This window comes from Panthera pardus, unplaced genomic scaffold, assembly GCF_024362965.1.
Source record: "Panthera pardus isolate Hobbes unplaced genomic scaffold, ASM2436296v1 HiC_scaffold_16, whole genome shotgun sequence".
In the NCBI taxonomy this organism is placed as follows: Eukaryota; Metazoa; Chordata; class Mammalia; order Carnivora; family Felidae; genus Panthera; species Panthera pardus.
In genome coordinates, this window is record NW_026526721.1 from 103,731,091 (window position 1) to 103,751,007 (window position 19,917).

A 19,917-nucleotide genomic window follows, 5' to 3' on the forward strand; every position below is an offset into this window, starting at 1 on the left:
TCTGAAGCAGGCTCCAGGCTCTGAGCTGTCAGCACAGAGCCCGACACGACGCTTGAACCCACGGACTGTGAGATCATGACCTGAGCTGAAGTCGGTCGCTTAACCGACTGAGCCACCCAGGCACCCCAGCTATAATTTTCTTAACATCAAATGGCTGTAAAAGGGCTGATCATTTTTATCTTATTTGAATCTTATTTATTTTCCTCACTCAAGGTTTATATTAATTATGAGATTAATTAGCAAAAATAAATTATATAGATTTTCTTATTTTGGTTAACTTATTGGTATTTCAACTGAATAATCATATCTTTTTTTTTAGATTAAGAATTACAGATTTACTGTAGAACTATGCATCTAATTTTTGAGTTTTTGATCATTGGTGCCACCCACACTTTCCTAATAAGGCATAGACTTTTCCCATTTTATCTCTGGGAAAAATCATTGGAAAAATTAAGTTATAACAACATTGAAGGAAAAATATCAGGTTATTTATAAGGTATATTTGATTTATTAGAGATTACAAGTTTTGAGGGTGATTATAAACCTGAACTATGAACTACTGAGAGCTGGATGCTGAAGGCACGAGTAAGGAGGCCAAAGTAGGTGGGGTCAGGGACTCCAGTCTCCTTTTAGGATAAAAACTGGAAATTTAGGTACGAAAATGAAATAACACAAACCTGAGTTATCATAAAACTTGGAATTCAGCAAACAATGTTGAAAGCATCTTTGTGATTTTTACTACATGTTTATGTTAATTGTATTTATTTTTGATGAATAGAAAAAATTCTGAATTCATTTCTTAATGACTGGAGCCAGATGTACCCATAGAAAAAGTCGTAGTCATCACCTTTTTCTCTAATACAGAAAAAGCATTAATTCTAAAGGTTTTGTTTTTTTTTTTTGAAAAATGTGACTTAGTTTAGAAACAATTCTTACTGGTACCTATGAGGAGTCATTTTTCCTTATTAGAGAAAAATAATGTATGGGCCAATGATAATTATAATTAAACCATATCTTGTGTTACATTGTATATTTTAATTATAGGCTAAAATTGGAATAGAGTAATACTGCAAACCTTTGAGGACATTCCTCCTATATTATATTCAAATGGAAGAATGGAATGACAAAAATGGAATCTATCTATAATGAATTTAGTACAGGAGGTAAACTGGAAATATAAATAACTGTTACACAATGCAGGATGCTGTGAGAGGACAGGAAGACAGAGATGAATGCTTTGGGGAGGAAAGAAAGTATCAGAAAGGCTTCCTGGCAAATATTCCTGGAATATCTTAAAAAAAAATTTTTTTTTCAATGTTTAGTTTTTTTATTTTGAGAGAGAGAGAGAGTGACCAAGCAGGGGAGGGGCAGACAGAGAGGGAGGGAGAGAATCCCAAGCAGGCTCCACGCTGTCAGTGTGGAGCCCAACGTGGGGCTCAAACTCACAAACTGTGAGATCATGACCTGAGCAGAAACCAAGTGTGGGACGCTTAACCAACTGAGCCATCCAGGTGCCCCTCCGCTTTTTTTTAAGTAGGCTTCACGTTAAGTGTGGAACCCAATGCAGAGCTTGAACTCACAACCCTGAGATCAAGACCTGAGCTATCAAGAGTTGGACACTTAACTGACTGAGTCACACAGGCGCCTCTAGAATATATTTTGATTGGGCTTTGAAGGATGAATAAATTAGGGAAGTAAATGGGCTTGTTGGCAATGGAGTAGGGCTGATTTGCCCCAGTGGCCCTCAGAGATGCTCAATTTCTTGTCTGGATTCCATCTGGAAGCCCCAGAATCCCCTCCTCAAGTTTTCTTGGGAGTCTAAGGCAGGTGGATCTCTAAGTCATGGCCAAGTGGTTGGAGCCATAAGACTGGTCTGGCTGATCACAGTCTCAGCTGGTCAGGGCTCCAACCCATCGTGCCCACATACCACCTGCCACTGCAGGGGCCTCCTTCGGGTCTGTCTCTGAGCTGCCCCCACCCTTCTGGAGGCTTCCTAGAGCCTCTGCTGGCTGGAGACGTGGGGCACTTGCTGTCTAGAGGAGGAGTGTCTGCGATGGGTCCCCAAATCCATGTTCTGTGTTACCACCATGTTCCAATAAAGCTATCGAAACAGAAAAAAAAAAAATGGCAATGGAGTGGGGCTGTGGAGGAAGTTAGATGATCAAAGGTATAGAGGCAGAATAGCATAAAGCATGGAAGTCAGGTGAATGTGAACAGACCCCTTGGGCCAGGGGTAGGCTGTATGAGGGATAGTGTTGCTAGAGGGACCAAGACATTGATGGTCTTGGATGCTAAATGAAGCAGTTTTGATCTTATTTTATCAGAATACAAAACCTTAAAAAAAATAAGCAAAAGAATAAGAGATAAAGACTATCTGTTAGGAACATAACCTTAGCAGTAATAGGTAGGATAAATGAGAGGAAATAGAGATTAAATGGGGTGACCAGCAAGAGACACATGAAAAGATGCTTCCCATCACTGTCCATTAGGGAAATGCAATTCAAAGCCGCAATGGGATATCACCTTACATCTGTCAGAATGGCTAAAATAAAAAAGAAAAGAAACAACAAGTGTTGGTGAGGATGTAAGGAACAAGAAATCCTCATGCACTATTGGTGGGAATGTAAGTATAGCCACTGTGGGAAGCAGTATGGAGGTTCCTCTTAAAAATAGAAATAGGGACACCTGGCTGGCTCCGTCGGTTGAGCATCTGACTGTTGATTTTTGTTCAGGTCATGATCCCAGGGTCGTGGGTTTGAGCCCTGCATCAGGCTCTGTGCTGAGCATGGAGTCTGCTTGAGATTCTCTCTCTCTCTCTCTCTCTCTCTCTCTCTCTCTCTCTCTCTCTCTCTCTCTCTCTCTCTGTCTTCCCTCCCCCCACCCCAACTCCTTTTCTTGCTCTCTCTCTCTAAAATAAAAAATAATAATAAGGGCACCTGGGTGGCTCAGTTGCTTGGGTGTTCGACTTCAGCTGAGGTCATGATCTCGCCGTTTGTGGGTTCGAGCCCCGCGTCAGGCTCTGTGCTGACAGCTCGGAGCCTGGAGCCTGCTTTGGATTCTGTGTCTCCCTCTCTCTCTGCCCCTCCCCCACTCAAACTCTCTCTCTCTCTCTCAAAAATAAATAAAACATTAAAAAAATTAAAAATAATTAAAAAATAGAAATACCATATGATACAGTAGTTCGACTACTGGGTATTTACCCAAGGAAAACAAAAACACTAATTCAGAAAGATATGTGCTCCCCTGTGCAGCATCATTTACAATAGCCAAGATACAGAAGCAACCTAAGCGTCCATTGATAGATGAATGGATAAGGGAAATGTGGTATATATGTACAATGGAATATTACACAGCCATAAAAAAGGTGAAGTCTTGTCATTTGAGACAACATGGGTGGACCTAAAGGGTATTATGCTAAGTTGGTTGCTAGAGGGAAGGGGGTGAGGGGATGGGATAAATGGGGGAAGGGGAGTGGGAGATAATAGGCTTCCCGTTATGGAGTGAATAAGTCACAGGAATAAAAGGCACAATATAGGGAATATAGTCAACGATATTGTAATAGTGTTGTTTGATGACAAATGGCAGCTATGCTTGTGGTGAACATAGCATAACATATAGAGAAATTGAATCACTGTGTTGTACACCTGAAACTAATGTAACACTGTGTCAACTACATTCAGAAAAATTAAAAATAATAATAACCAAAAAATAAAATAAATTGGGGTGACCAGTACGGAGGTTATTGGAATGTTCTATGCTAGTGTGCAATAAGGCTTGAACAGAGGCAGCGATGATAGTAGTTGAAAAAAGTAAATAGTTCTTAGTGGCTGAGAGGAATGGATATCTTGTAAAAGGGAAAAAATACAGACAGAAGAATAAATGAGGGGTTAGTGTGGAAGGATAATAGTTTTGAATATGTAGAGTTTGAAGTCTTCAGGGCAAGTGGAAATAATGTGTTAGAGCTCAGAGGTAAAGGCTGAAATATTAAAGTGAGAGTCAGTTTCGGAAAGGTAAAAGATGAAGCTATAGGGGAAGTTGCCATCCCCAAGGGAGAGGTGGCTGAGGCTAGAAACTAAAGATGCAAATGCATTCATTTAAGCTTTTTCTCTGTACCGACCCAGTGACATATATAACCCAAAAGTTGCTTTTGTGTGGAATAAATCCCACTTGATTTATTGTTAGTATATGTCCCTACAAGTAGAATGAAAGAGGAATAATTCTTGGTGTTCTAATTCTTAATGATTTGGCAACCCCAAAACATTGAGTTCTTACTATCATGAACAACACAATAAACAGCTGGTTGTTTATTGTGTTACAAAGTAATTTCTAGTAGTAGTAGCTAACAGATAGTGCTTATATAGTATCAGACTCTGCTCTGAGTACTTTACTTATACCCAATGTAGACCTATATTACATTGAAGGCAAAGATAGCTAATTCTTCAGTGTAGTAGTGAAGAGTTTGTTTCAAAGCATTCTTAAAAACATACAAAAACAACATTTTAGGGGCTACTTTTTAGTATGAGTGTGAAAAACATGGTATATTTGACCATGCACTTCCTTAAAACAATCGAAATACATTTTTGTCTCCTCTTCTGTGGTTTAAAATGCCTTCAACAGGTTGAAAGAATTTAGATAATTTGTTTTACAGAGAGATAAGGGTCTGACATTTAACACAACCCCAGGTGCATGTGGTTTCTTAAAAAATGTCAAAAGGGTCATGTGATCTTAGTGTACAAAGTCAGAAAAACAAGATCTTTTTGAGTGTCTTAACTGAAATGGAGCATAAATGAAAATTCCCAATATAAAAAGCAAGACATTATTTAATTCTTCTGAAACTACTTTTGTTTTTTTGTCCATTTTTTTGTTAATGTTTGAATTAATAACATCTTATTACATATTTTGCTAAACTTTTTATAGTAAACTTATTCAACCTGAAGGCTATATTTGTTATTTTCATACTGACTTTGCGAAGTGAAGTGTGGCTCTGGGAGTAAGTCAATGCTTTAATAAGGATATTTTTTAAAAAACATTTTAAATATTACAGATTTGTTTGAAGTGCAAGTGGGATAGATTTCATCATAATAGAAACCATAATTTTCTTTATGAAGCTAATTTATCTACTTTCAGTAATAATCTTTATCCGAACTACCCAAATTGGAAATTGTATTGTATGTCTCCTTTTGGGAAAGAAAACTTTCATGAATATACTAGTTTTACACTTAACATTTTATTATAAATATAAGAGCTGAATAAAATGAAGACTTCTCTTAGTTCTTGATGTTATACCCATTTTGAATATTGGTGGTTAAGAAGATTTAACTAATGAGACTTGGCTATTAATCTTACCTATCATAACCCTATATTTGTGTTCTGATTGAACAAATGTGATTAAAAGCCTCATGTATTACAAAGGAATTGCTTAACTTTTCCTCTATAAGCTTATTTTGTTTTATACAATACATTATTATATCTGTTTTTTAAACAGTATTATTGTTTAAAAATATTTTTTAAACAGGAAGTGAATAATCACTAAGTTCCAACACGGAAGATAAGAATTCTGAAGATTTGTAAGATTTGTAAGCAAGGAAATGGTGACACAGCTGACTTAATGAGGCACCAGATTCAATGTTAAAGAGGACAAAAGCGTCCATAGCTCCTCATCCTATACCCCAACTGTGCCTTTTACCACAACTAAAGGGCTAGAGTCACATCCTGTATAACTCAATGGGAGTTGTATTTACTGAATTATTTCCTTGAGGATAGATGTTTGTCATAGTTTAGTAAACACCCCAGGAAAGTGTAATTTTACTGAATATATTCATGATGATCTTTAATTAAAACATATTAAGTTACTTTTTTTGAACAATAATTACAACTATAATACTGGGAATAAAGAAGGTACCTATATTTCTCATTGTATCAAATAATCTTTCCGCCCCTATTCCCTTCCAGTAATCATCAAGAACCACATTTGAAATATCTCAAATTTTGATTTACATTTTCTGAGAAATTTATTAGAGAGGAATTCTGTTCATTTGGAGATTTACTTGTGAAGCCCAGCCAGGTCAGCTCCTGGCTACTTCCAGAGAATATTAAAAGAGAACATACTTACCAAGTACCGAAGAAGTGCCTTCTGAGGTTGGCCATCTGTAGGTTCCTCTGATAGAGAACAATCCTGGATGTCATAGATTGAATAGCATATTAAGACCCAATATAAAACTCAATAAATAGAAGGCATACTTTATGGTGGTTTTTTTTTTTTTTTTTTGGATTAGGTCTAAACTAGATTTTCTAAATCCCTTAAACCACTGAGACTTACAGCTGAATTATATTCTGATTAGGAAGAAAATGGCATAAAGGAAGTAGGGTGCCACTTGAACACAAACATTTACTGAAATTTACTCCCTGTTAATTACTAATTACTCCCTGTTGATTAGCATCAGTTGGGTTTGCATTTAAATAAACAATTAAATCTTATTGATTGCCCATAAATCCTCAGATTCAGATTTCATTTTAGTGAAAATGTAAATTACAGAAAGATTCATTTATTCATTCACAGAAAGCCAACTGCTACAATAGTCTGACTTAGGAGTTCCAGACAATATTTTAAAAGCTTGGCTTTAGAAATATAGTAGGATTAATATTTCATAGATTAATTGTTCACCTTCATTCACTTTCCTAATGGATAGGTAACTGGGTCAGAATTTTGTTTTTTATTTTTTAAAATTTACATACAAATTAGCGTATACTGCAACAATGATTTCAGGAGTAGATTGCTTAATGCCCCTTACCCATTTAGCCCATCCCCCCTCCCACAACCCCTCCAGCAACCCTCAGTTTGTTCTACATATTTATGAGTCTTTTCTGCTTTGTTCCCCTCCCTGCTTTTATATTGTTTTTGTTTCCCTTCCCTTATGTTCATCTCTTTTGTCTCTTAAAGTCCTCATATGAATGAAGTCATATGATTTTTGTCTTTCTCTGACTAATTTCACTTAGTATAACACCCTCCAGTTCCATCCACGTAGTTGCAAATGGCAAGATTTCATTCTTTTTGATTGCTGAGTAACACTCCATTGTGTATATATACCACATTTTCCTTATCCATTCATCCATCGATGGACATTTGGGCTCTTTCCATACTTTGGCTATTGTTGATAGTGCTGCTACAAACATGGGGGTGCATGTGTCCCTTTGAAACAGCACACCTGTATCCTGTGGATAAATGCCTAGTAGTGCAATTGCTGGGTCATAGGGTAGGTGTATTTTTAATTTTTTGAGGAACCTCCATACTGTTTTCTAGAGTGGCTGCACTAGCTTGCATTGCTACCAACAATGCAAAAGAGATCCTCTTTCTCCACATCCTTGCCAACATCTGTTGTTGCCTAAGTTGTTAATGTTAGCCGTTCTGACAGGTGTAAGGTGGTATCTCATTGTGGTTTTGATTTGTATTTCCCTGATGACAAGTGATGTTGAGCATTTTTTCATGTGTCGGTTGGAAATCTGGATGTCTCCTTTGGAGAAGTGTCTATTCATGTCTTTTGCCCATTTCTTCACTGGATTATTTGTTTTTTGGGTGTTGAGTTTGGTAAATTCTTTATAGATTTTGGATACTAACCCTTTATCTGTTATGTCATTTGCAAATATCTTCTCCCATTCTGTCAGTTGCCTTTTAGTTTTGCTGATTGTTTCCTTTGCTGTGCAGAAGCTTTTTATTTTGATGAGGTCCCAGTAGTTCATTTTTGCTTTTGTTTCTCTTCCCTCTGGAGGTGTGTGGAGTAAGAAGTTGCTGCGGCCAAGATCAAAGAGGTTTTTGCCTGCTTTCTCCTCGAGGATTTTGTTGGCTTCCTGTCTTACATTGAGGTCGTTCATCCATTTTGAGTTTATTTTTGTGTATGGTGTAAGAAAGTGGTCCAGGTTCATTCTTCTGCATGCCACTGTCCAGTTTTCCCAGCACCATTTGCTGAAGAGACTGTCTTTATTCCATTGGATATTCTTTCCTGCTTGGTCAAAGATTAGTTGGCCATACGTTTGTGGGTCCATTTCTGGGTTCTCTATTCTGTTCCATTGATCTGAGTGTCTGTTCTTGTGCCAGTACCCTACTGTCTTGATGATTACAGCTTGTATGCCTCCTGCTTTGGTTTTCTTTTTCAAGATTGCTTTGGCTTGGGGCGCCTGGGTGGCGCAGTCGGTTAAGCGTCCGACTTCAGCCAGGTCACGATCTCGCGGCCCGTGAGTTCGAGCCCCGCGTCAGGCTCTGGGCTGATGGCTCGGAGCCTGGAGCCTGTTTCCGATTCTGTGTCTCCCTCTCTCTCTGCCCCTCCCCCGTTCATGCTCTGTCTCTCTCTGTCCCAAAAATAAATAAAAAACGTTGAAAAAAAAAAAAAAAAAAGATTGCTTTGGCTATTGGGGGTCTTTTCTGGTTCCATACAAATTTTAGGATTATTTGTTCTAGTTATGTGAAGAATGCTGGTGTTATTTTGATAGGGATTGCATGGAATACGTAGATTGCTTTGGGTAGTATCGACATTTTAACAGTATTTGTTCTTCCTCTCCAGGAGCATGGACTCTTTTTCCATTTTTTTGTGTCTTCTTCAATTTCTTCCATAAAGTTTCTATAGTTTTCAGTGTATAGATTTTTCACCTCTTTGGTTAGATTTATTCCTAGGTATTTTATGGTTTTTTGTGCAACTGTAAATGGGATCAATTCCTTGATTTCTCCTTCTGTTGCTTCATTGTTGGTGTATAGGAATGCAACTGATTTCTGTGAATTGATTTTATATCCTGCAACTTTGCTGAATTCATGAATCAATTCTAGCAGTTTTTTGGTGGAATCTTTTGGGTTTTCCATACAGAGTATCATGTCATCTGCGAAGAGTAAAAGTTTGACCTCCTCCTGGCCGATTTGGATGCCTTTTATTTCTTTGTGTTGTCTGATTGCAGAGGCTAAGACTTCCAATACTATGTTGAATAACAGTGGCGAGAGTGGACCTGACCTTAGGGGGAAAGCTGTCAGTTTTTCCCCATTGAGGGTGATATTAGTGTTGGGTTGTTCATATATGGGGTTTATTATCTCAAGGTATGATCCTTCTATCCCTACTTTCTTGAGGGCTTTTTTTAAGAAAGGATGCTGTATTTTGTCAAATGTTTCCTCTGCATCTTTTGAGAGGATCATATGGTTCTTGTCCTTTCTTTTACTGATGTGATGAATCATGTTAATTGTTTTGCGGATATTGAACCAGCCCTGCATCCCAGGTATAAATCCCACTTGGTCGTGGTGAAGAATTTTTTTAATATATTGTTGGATCCAGTTGGCTAATATCTTGTTGAGGATTTTTGCATCCATGTTCTTCAGGGAAATTGGTCTATAGTTCTCCTTTTTAGTGGGGTCTCTCTCTGGTTTTGGAATCAAGGTAATGCTGGCTTCATACGAAGAGTTTGGAAGTTTTCCTTCCATTTCTATTTTTTGGAACACCTTCAAGAAAGTAGGTGTTAACTGTTCCTTAAATGATTGGTAGAATTCCCCTGGAAAGCCATCTGGCCCTGGACTCTTGTTTCTTGGCAGATTTTTTATTACTAATTCGATTTCCTTACTGGTTATGGGTCTGTTCAAATTTTCTATTTCTTCCTGTTTCAGTTTTGGTAGTGTATATGTTTCTAGGAAGTTGTCCATTTCTTCCAGATTGCCCATTTTATTGGCATATAATTGGTCATAGTATTCTTTTATTATTGTTTTTACTTCTGCTGTGTTGGTTGTGATCTCTCCTCTTTCATTCTTGATTTTATTTATTTGGGTCCTTTCCTTTTTCTTCTTGATCAAACTGGCTAGTGGTTTATCAATTTTGTTAATTCTTTCAAAGAACCAGCTTCTGTTTTCATTGATCTGTTCTACTGTTTTTTTGGTTTCAGTAGCATTAATTTCTGCTCTGATCTTTATTATTTCCTGTCTTCTGCTGGTTTTGGGTTTTATTTGCTGTTCTTTTTCCAGCTCTTTAAGGCATAAGGTTAGGTTGTGTATCTGAGATCTTTCTTCCCTCTTTAGGAAGGCCTGGATTGCTATATAGTTTCCTCTTATGACCGCCTTTGCTGTGTCCCAGAGGTTTTGGATTGTGGTGTTATCATTTTCATTGGCTTCCATATGCTTTTCAATTTTGTCTTTAACTTCTTGGTTAGCCCATTCATTCTTTAGTAGGATGTTCTTCAGTCTCCAAGTATTTGGTACCTTTCCAAATTTTTTCTTGTGGTTGATTTCCAGTTTCATAGCGTTGTGGTCTGAAAATATGCGCTTTTTTGATCCTCTTAACTAGCTCTTTTATTATAAGGCATAATAATGAAAATTTATCAGTTTTTTTTTCTTTTCCTTTTCACAGGAACACCAGTATATTCAGTAGTGTGGGGCCCTGATTCAGAAAAGGTTCTTTACACAGCAGGCAAGCAGCTGATCATTAAACCTCTTCAACCAAATGCTAAAGTTTTACAGGTACTTCTCAGGTATTTGCAAATTGTTATCAGGACCTGCTGGACTGCTAAATAAGAGGTCACTTTCTTAGGAGTCTCTTTCTTCTGGGTGGTCTCTTTATGTCTGACTTTTAAGTGTGTGTTTTTATTAGCCTTTATTACAGAATAGGGGATATCTGGTTATGTTTCTAACAAGGTTCACTTCCTCCTTATCCAATTTACATTATTCTAGCAAATCATAAATGTGTTTAGAGTTACTAAATTGTCTCATGATTTGGCATGGCAGGCATCTTTAAATTTAGCACAATCAGCCTCACATGTATAGATTTAAGACAAAACAGGGTGAAATCATAAAACTTTAAAAGTTTAGACTGTGTTTTTTTTATCATTATAACTAGCATCCTCCTCCTCCTCTTCAACATCATCTGTTCAATACACTTAAGCTTTCTCTAAGACCATTGCATTCTTTGGTATTTTTAGAGTGGAGAGGTCATAAATGTAATGTTTAGAACAAATTAGGTATATATAATTTTACCAGTTATATAGAAGCAAAACAACGGTGGCAGTTAAGACAAGTCAGAGTAGGACAAATTAATGGGAAACCTTAAGCCTATATTCAGTATTTTCATGTTTGATTTCATTGTTAAAATGCAGAATCATATTTTATTTTGATAATGACACAGTGTAGTGTTGGTAATAAAAATATAGGCTTTGGAGTTTGTCACATGGTTTTAGGATGTTCACTTATTTATCTAAATGTAACTTTAGGCAAGTTATAAAATATCTTTGATTCTCAGCTTTCTCATCTCTTAGTTGTGATGCTAATACCCACTTAGTAGGATTGTTGTGAAGATTAAATGAATTAAATTGCAAAGTGCATAGGACAGTGTATACAATAAGCATATTGAGTGCATAGAGTAAGCACTCAATATAGAGTACTCATTACTATAGTTATTATTATGAGTTATTATGTCATCTCTACCTTTTAGTCAGCCCCCAATAAATTAGAGCCAAGGAGGTCAGAAAAAAAAGATGTAGAAATGACTGGGTCTTGAGTAAGGGATTTGGTGTTAGAGACTGACCAACTACAATGGGTATAAAAGTGATTTAAGAAGCAGCATCAGATTTAATAGCTGAGTAGGTAATAGATTTGGGGAGTAAGGGGATAGAAATGTTATTGAGTTTCCATATTGAGTTTCTACAAATGTATTGAGTTTCTACAACTTCTATGTAGGTTATGTTATATATATTTTATAAAGTCAACATGCATTTAAATTTTTACTGCATGCAGAACACTCTGCTAAGAACTATGCGACAAACAAGAAATAGAAGATACAGGTCCTTGCTCTAAGGCAACTAAGGTAAAAAATTTGGGCAAACAGAAGAAGCTGCAAAAGAGAACTAGTTCTGCCTGCCTTTAGTCAAACTCCTTCCACACCACTCAGACTCCAAAACTCTACTTTGAAATTGTACAGCAAAACAGGCAAGATGAATCTTTAGTTTATAGTTATGTGATTTATTGAGATACCTGTAATTAGGCTTATATAAATGAAACTCAGGAAGTTAAATTATAGTTTAGTGGTCTAGTAGAGCTTATGGGCCAGCATGTAGTGGAGGGAAAGAAAAGTATCCATTGTCAAAATTCAGCTAGAGTGGAAGAAGAGTTGAAGTATAATTAGTAACTTAATGCAAATTTTCTTTTTTTTCTTTTTGGTAAACTAAAGCTGCAGCAGTTTTCCTTGGGCATAAACACATTAAAATTTGTATTGTCCACAAAAGGAACGCTTAATTAATTCTTGCTTGTAGAATACAGTTCAAAAGTAAATACCTGATTTTCCTTTAAAGCTCTAGGGACTCTTCTAGAGACCCAGAAGTTGGTTTTATAGTGAAGAGACTTTTTAAAAATTTATTTATTCAGTGAAAATGTAGTGCATACATACTATATACCAAGGACCATGCCGTGTGTGACATAATGCAAAGTGAAACAGAACAGTTCCTGCCTTCAAGGAGCTTGCTTCTGTTCAAAGGAATTTCACAGATTGTGCAATTCATGGAGATATAATTGAAAACTGTCTATGCCTTATGTATAGTATATAAATATATGTAATATATAAACTGATAATCCTAAATCATAGTAGAAGAAAAGTTTAAATCCTATTTTATTCCTAACTTTTGAATATGCAAAAATTTATTTTTACAGCTTTGAAATGAGACTCTTGAGAATCTGTGTGTGTGTGTGTGTGTGTATCTGTATATACCCATATCTGTGTCTATGTTTTGTTGTTTTTGTCCTTGTAGTTTATTTGAGGACATTGTATTAAGTTGGCAGTAAATTGTGTGAATTACTGCTTTTTAAAATATATTATCAAAACATTTGTTTTTCAGAGTGCATATTTTTTATATATCTTCAGTAAACAAGCTATGAATTATTGCTTCTTCTTAGAGCTTATTTGACCCTAATTTAATTTTACTCTGTGTACATTAAGAACAATAGGTTGGGAAGGGTCAATAGAGCCCTTAACATTGGTTACTCTTTGATGTGAAATTAATTGGCTCAGACATTAAAATGTACCTTATGGTCTTCAAGGAAAATTAATTCTTTTTAAGTTGTATTATTCTGCCTAAACATGATAAAAGATAGCTTTTTAATTACTTGTGGTAATAGCTAAATGGACACGTGGATTGTATTTAAAAAGCAAGAAAGCATCCATGCTTACTTTCTAGATTGCCAATTTCTGGGTGACACACACACACACACACACACACACACATATATATATATGTATATATGTAGGCATTCTCTTTCTCTCTCTCTCTCTCTCTCTATATATATATAATAGAATATGTACGTATCTGTGGAAAACATCCTTTTGTTATATGATAAATGCAGTAGCAGTTTCTTATAGAGTTCAGTGACTACTCTAGAGACATTCAGGTAAAGAGAATGAAGCTTAGGAAAATATGCAGAGGAGAATGAACAGAGTACTAAAGAAGATGATCATGTAATAAAAGTTAAAAAAAAGAAAATTAGTAAATAAGAATAAAGGCATTATCTTTGGTTGGATAAACTGTATAGAAGAAAGCAAGATTTGGATTCATAACACTGTTATCACATACATGTCAAACTTGAAATAGTTCAACAGCAAGAGATTTTCCATCTGGAGTCTAGGCAACTGAAGAGATTTATAAGGATGTAAGCTATATAGTGGATGTCATAGTGCTAAGTGTTTTCATTACTTTAAATTAGAAATGAAACAAGAAAATGAGATTATACATAACAGCTATGAAAGAAAGATAGAAATCTCCAAGGACAGGATGAGAGAATCATTAGGCAAAATGTCCTTTATTAAAAAAAAAGCAAATAACTTTTCAGTGCTCTTGAAGTTATAATTAATATCTTACTTTTTTCTCATAGTGGAAAGCTCATGATGGCATTATTTTAAAAGTAGATTGGAACTCTGTCAATGATCTAATTTTATCTGCTGGTGAGGATTGTAAATATAAGGTATGTAACATTTGAATCTATCACCTGGATGAAAGAATTGAATTTAGGTGAAAAGTATTCAACATATAAGAATATGCTTTTAGTCCTTCACTTTAGCTACATCTTGTAACTATAATAATTCAACAAATTGATATTTTATAATTTTAAGTGATATTTTAAAGTGTTGACTTTCTCATTGACCTCTCTCATTGACCCATAGAATTTGACTTAATGAGTAGCAACATAAATGCAACTTCTAGTTTTGCTGAATATTTAAATCACCCTTAGTTGAAGTTTTAAAAATAATTTTTACTGGCTTATTAAACATTGTTTATTTAGCTTCAGACCAAAATCATTTATAATAAAGAATAAGATTTAATGTAACTGGAATTAGAGGAAATTTAATTGAAATAAATACTTGTAGGGAAAGTTGATAGAGCACTTACTGAGAAAAAAATTTAAGCAAAAAAACAACATCTCAAAAATGTATTGTTAAATTTAAAAGGACTCAAGGTGTGTAGTTTATATGATTAATCAAAGATGTGGTGAAATTGGAAAATTATTATGTTATCATAAAGTATTTTTTGTGATATATAGGTTTTAAAGAATACAGCTTTTCCCCCTTGTGTGGTAGTAAAGACATTTAATTACTATTATTATAAAGTAATGATTTATGAGTCTTTAATTGATACCTTACTGTAGGACAAACTTGTCTGTAATAATGTGGTGAGTGTTATAAAAGATTTTTTAATTTGCTGTTTTAGGTATGGGATAGTTATGGCCGTCCTCTGTACAATTCACAACCTCATGAGCATCCTATTACCTCAGTTGCCTGGGCTCCAGATGGAGAATTATTTGCTGTTGGATCGTTTCATACTTTACGCTTGTGTGATAAAACTGGGGTAAGTTATAATGGTGAACAATCACAGATGTGCTGTCATAAATGTGGTAATGCATAACACACCTGGTTCACAATCTTTAAAAAATATTTTCAATGAATGCATTTGACTGCATCTTTCTGATTTGTCTTCTGAATATACTGGTTCAGTCAATTCCAGATTTATGGGACCATACAGTTTGAAGAATGGGTATATTCTTTACTATTTTTCTTTCTGGAAATACTTTAAGCATGGTTATGAAAGATGGAGAAGTAAAGATTTCTACTCAATCAAAAGGGAGAGTTCAATTTTAAACTTTTTTTTTTAAACTGTCAATATGTTTCATATAGAAATTTTGCATATGTTTGGTATGGAATTGATAGTAAATTTTAAAAATAATCATCTTAAAACCAGAGAAATTGGGTTTTTGTCAAGAATTCATGTTTGAATACATGGGGGACTTGTTCCTCACAAGAAAGTGCTCTTCATCCAAATTCTGTTTAGAAATTAGGCAAGCAGTGAAGCTCAAGAGCATTTACCGACTGTAGTTGAATAATGAGTTATTTCATCAAAGTGTTCCAGAAGCAGCCGAGTTTGGAGTAGGGTTATTCTATACTATTCCTAAATAAGAGGAAATCACATAATTGTTCTGTGGCTTATTTTCCTTGAATGCAAAATAAGACAGTTAACTTACAATTATTAAAGCTTTATAAATGATCTATTAAGTTTTCTGGTAATTTTTTTTGTGCCACATAAAATATGAAGTCTTCTGCCTGGCTTTATAAACTGTCTGAACCCTGGTGCCATAAAATCCATTTAGTCTTTTTTCCCCACAGCTCCCTAACTTGTATCTGTGCTCAAATCAGTCTCATGAATCTCCTCTGCCCATCATTAACCTCCTTACTTATCCTTCCTTTCATGGAATGCTCTCACCTCTGTCTTATATTTACTGAATTCTACCCATTTTTTTAAAAAATTTTAAATGTTTACTTATTTATTTATTTATTTAAATTTTTTTAACGTTTATTTATTTTTGAGACAGAGAGAGACAGAGCATGAATGGGGGAGGGTCAGAGAGAGAGGGAGACACAGAATCCGAAACAGGCTCCAGGCTCTGAGCTGTCAGCACAGAGCCCGACGCGGGGCTCGAACTCACGGACCGCGAGATCATGACCTGAGCTGAAGTCGGACGCTTAACCGACTGAGACACCCAGGTGCCCCAAATGTTTATTTATTTTTGAGAGAGAGACAGAGACAGAGACTGAGACAGAGACACAGAGTGCAAGTGGGGCAGGGGCAGAGAGAGAGGGAGACACAGAATCTGAAGCAGGCTCTAGACTCTGAGCTGTCAGCACAGAGCCCAATGTGGGGCTCAAACTCAGGAACCACGAGATCATGACCTGAGCTGAAGTTGGACACTTAACTGACTGAGCCACCCAGGCACCTCCTACCCATTCTTTAAGGCCCATCTGTTGTTTGACTTCCTTTCCTGATACCTTCCATAGGTATTCATTTTTCTAACTTCCTCTTACCTAAGGTCTCTCTTATTTTAGCTATAACATCAAGGTGTTATATCAGATAATCTCATTTTTATCTGATTTTTCAGCAATGATTCTAAGTCTATAGAATATATACTCATTTTCACAATGTATTATCTTTTTATATTTTCCATGTTAATTTTATGTATATTATTGTTGACTCCTTAGACAGTTTATAAGATCCCACAGCTCAATGGGTCTCTGTTATCTGTATAACACAGTAGATACCCCATAATTCACCAATAAGTTGATTTAAACATGATTATTTTAAATTGCTATTTTGATGAAAATATTTAAAAATTTTAAAATGTGGGGTGTTGAATTGATTTGAATAATTAATGACTTACTTCATTAAATACCAAACCTATTATTAGAATATTAACTATTCTGGAAAATTAAACTTTCTAAAAGGATTTTTTTTTACCTTATTTGACTGAACAGACTGAATATATTATAATAATATTTTAAGGATTTGAATAGCATTTTAAATATGTTCTTTTATTCAATAGATGTTACTTTTATACTGCTCATTGTATACTGCTCATTGGAGAGTATTTTAGAAACTGGGGATAGGGAGATGTAAAGATTTTCACTCAAGTTGTGACAGTTTAATAGAGAATCGGTATAAAACTCATACTACAGTGTGATAAATGCTATACAAGAGGTTTATTTTGTGCAAGCACTATGAAGGTGTGGCAGAACTTAATTTTGCCTGTGGATATTGATTAGAGAGCTGAGACTTGAAGAATTAGTAGTCCTTCAAGGAAATAAGTTGGGGGAAGAGAGTTGCAGGTAGAAGGAACCTTTTGTGTATCCCAGTATGGTGCCTTTTGTGCAATGTCAATAAGATTTTGCTTGGAATAGTACCAGGAGATAAGATACTCTTGGACCCGATCTGTGTTTGCCACATAAAAGAGTCTGGCTTTTAAAAATCAAATTATTTTCTGTGGAGCACTCTTAGGAGTTGCTGTAGGGTAGAAAAGAGGTGAGGGGGTTGAGCTCCTAGTCTTCTTCTCCAGCCAAAATCAGAAGAGCTCTACATTAATCAGTTTTACTAGTTGAACATCAAAATAAGATTTCCTTTGAACAGCTAAAACAATGAAATTGGAAAAATGGTGTGTGTTAGTAGAGAGCCGTGGCTGGTGGGTAGTAACATGATAATATTCAAATATTGGAAATATTGCTTTGGTATCAAAGGAGCAGTGGTACAGGAGAGGGAAGAGAACATGCAAAAGCAAGGAATTATAGTCTGTTAGAAAAATTAGAAGCAGTTTGCATTTTATCCTCATGCAGTACTGGGCCACTGTTTCACTTTAAGTAATGACATTATCAGATTTGGCATTTTTAGGGAAGTGTACTCTGAGGTCAGCAGGGAGGATGGATTAGAGGGACAGTAGACTGTAGGCAAGATGGTTAATTAAAGGCTTTTGCAGTAGTACAAGAAAGTGATGTTGTCCTGAATGATAGGGAATAGCAGTGGAGATGGGAAGAAGTGGACAGGTTCAGGAGATGAACTCTTCCTATAAAAAGTGGGAAGAGTCTGGAGCACCAGGGTGGCTCAGTCGGTTAAGCATCTGACTTTGGTTTAGGTCATGATCTTGTGGTTCATGAGTTCAAGCCCCATGTTGGGTTCTGTGCTGACAGCTCAGAGCCTGGAGCCTGCTTTGGATTCTGTATCTCCCTCTCTCTCTCTCTGCCCCTCCCCAGCTCGTGCTCTGTCTCTCTGTCTCTCTCTCTCAAAAATAAAGAAACATTAAAAAAAAAACATTAAAGGGATAGTGGGAAGAGTCAAGAATAATTACCGGGGTTTCGATTTGAGTACCTTATTGTCTGGGTGCTGGCCTGAGGATAACACCTTCTTATGGTGTGGTATAATTTGCACTGGGTTTGTGTGACATAATTTTATTAAGATCCCTGTGCAATCATTACAATAATAAAACAAGTTACTTAAATTTTAACATTCATAAGTATCACCGGGGCATTGCTAAAATGCAGCTTCTTGGGCCCCCACTTATAATGTGATGAATCAAAATCTCAGTAGAATGGGGTCCAGGGATTTGTATTTTTAAGAAGTTCCCTGGTTACCTTTGTTAGGTGTTCCTCAGACAACACTTGAAGGAACACTTAAATAAAACATGTGAGATATTTGATTATTTCTTCTGAGTTCTAAAAGTGGTAAAGCTTGCTCTAGTATACAAAAAACGCTTTAGAGATGAAATAGTAAATGGTAATGAAGGTGATACCAAAAAGAGTAGTCTAATTAAAAAGATAAAAAATCTCATACAGTTTATCCTTCTGATTCTTCCTTAGCATGTGTCTCACTTAAAATTATTTTGAGGATAGGGGTTCCTGGGTGATTCAGTCGATTAAGCCTCCAACTCTTGATTTTTTGGCTTAGGTCATGATCTCACAGTTCGGGAGTTTGAGCCCCACATCAGGCTCCATGCTATCATGGGTTCTCTTTCTCCCTTTCTCTGCCCCTCTCCTGCTCATGCTCGCTCTCTCTCTCTCTCTCTCAAAATAAATAAATAAAACTTAAAAAAAAGGAAAATTATTTTGGGGCTATAATAATTTTGTTTTTCTCATAATTCGTAACTTAAAGTTGTGTAATTAATAGTAGTAATCATTCACCCAGGGGCATATTCTGTGGCCGAATGTCTGTCTCTCTCTCAAAATAAACACACTTTTGAAAAAAAAAGAAAAAGAAATAACTACAGGGGCACCTGGGTGGCTCAGCGGGTTAAGCACCTCGCTTTTGATTTTGGCTCAGGTCATGACCTCACAACTGGTGGGTTTGAACCCCGCATTGGCTCCACACTGACAGTGTGCAGCCTGCTTGGGATTCTCTCTCTCCTCTGTCTCTTCCCCTCCCCTGCTTGTGCCTGCACTCTCCCTGTCTCTGAAAATAAATAAATAAACATAAAAAAAAAGAAGTACGTGTTCTCTTCAACCTGGAAATGTCACTCTTATCTCCTTATTTCTTTTTTGTTTCTCTCATAATCTGCAACTTAAAGTTTAAATAGTAGTAATCATTTATCCAAAGCCTGGCTTTGTGGAAGAATTTCAATATTAGATATAAGAATCTGGTCCTCAGGAAAGATCTGCACCCTCACATTTGCTACACATTTATCAGATTTCTATTTTGAGAGCTCTTCACAAATTTTTAGTTGAATGCAGTGTTTCCTAAAATTTTATTAAAAATTCTTATCTAGGATTCCTTAACAAAAATTAGTAATTTTACAAAATAAGCTTTAAAGAGGGGTGCCTGGGTGGCTCAGTCAGTTAAGCATCTGACTCTTGATTTTGGCTCAGGGCATGATCTCAGGTTCATGGGATCGATCACTCTGTCATGCTTGTCAGGCTCCATGCTGAGCATGGACCCTGCTTGGGATTCTCTCTCTCCCTCTCTCCCTGCCCCTCTGTCACTTGCTCTCTCTCTCTCTCTCTCTCTCAAAATAAATAAACAAACAAACATTAAAAAAAAAGCTTCAGGTGTGCCTAGGTGGCTTAGTCAGTTCAGCGTCTGATTTTGGCTTTAGGCCATGAGCTCACAGTTTGTGGG

General features: G+C 36.2%; 1 protein-coding gene across 3 annotated transcripts in view; it reads left to right on the forward strand.

Moving 5' to 3' along the window:
* IFT80 (intraflagellar transport 80) overlaps window positions 1–19,917 on the forward strand; it is a 139,900-nt gene that overhangs the window by 31,769 nt on the left and 88,214 nt on the right. For 2 of the 3 annotated variants that reach the window (XM_053903670.1, XM_053903671.1), the window contains 3 exons: window positions 10,368–10,477; window positions 13,871–13,960; window positions 14,704–14,841. In XM_053903670.1, the coding sequence (XP_053759645.1) occupies window positions 10,368–10,477; window positions 13,871–13,960; window positions 14,704–14,841 (338 nt within the window). Of the gene's footprint in view, window positions 1–1,044; window positions 1,164–10,367; window positions 10,478–13,870; window positions 13,961–14,703; window positions 14,842–19,917 lie in introns of all 3 variants that reach the window. The other variant, XM_019440444.2, reaches the window with a different exon arrangement.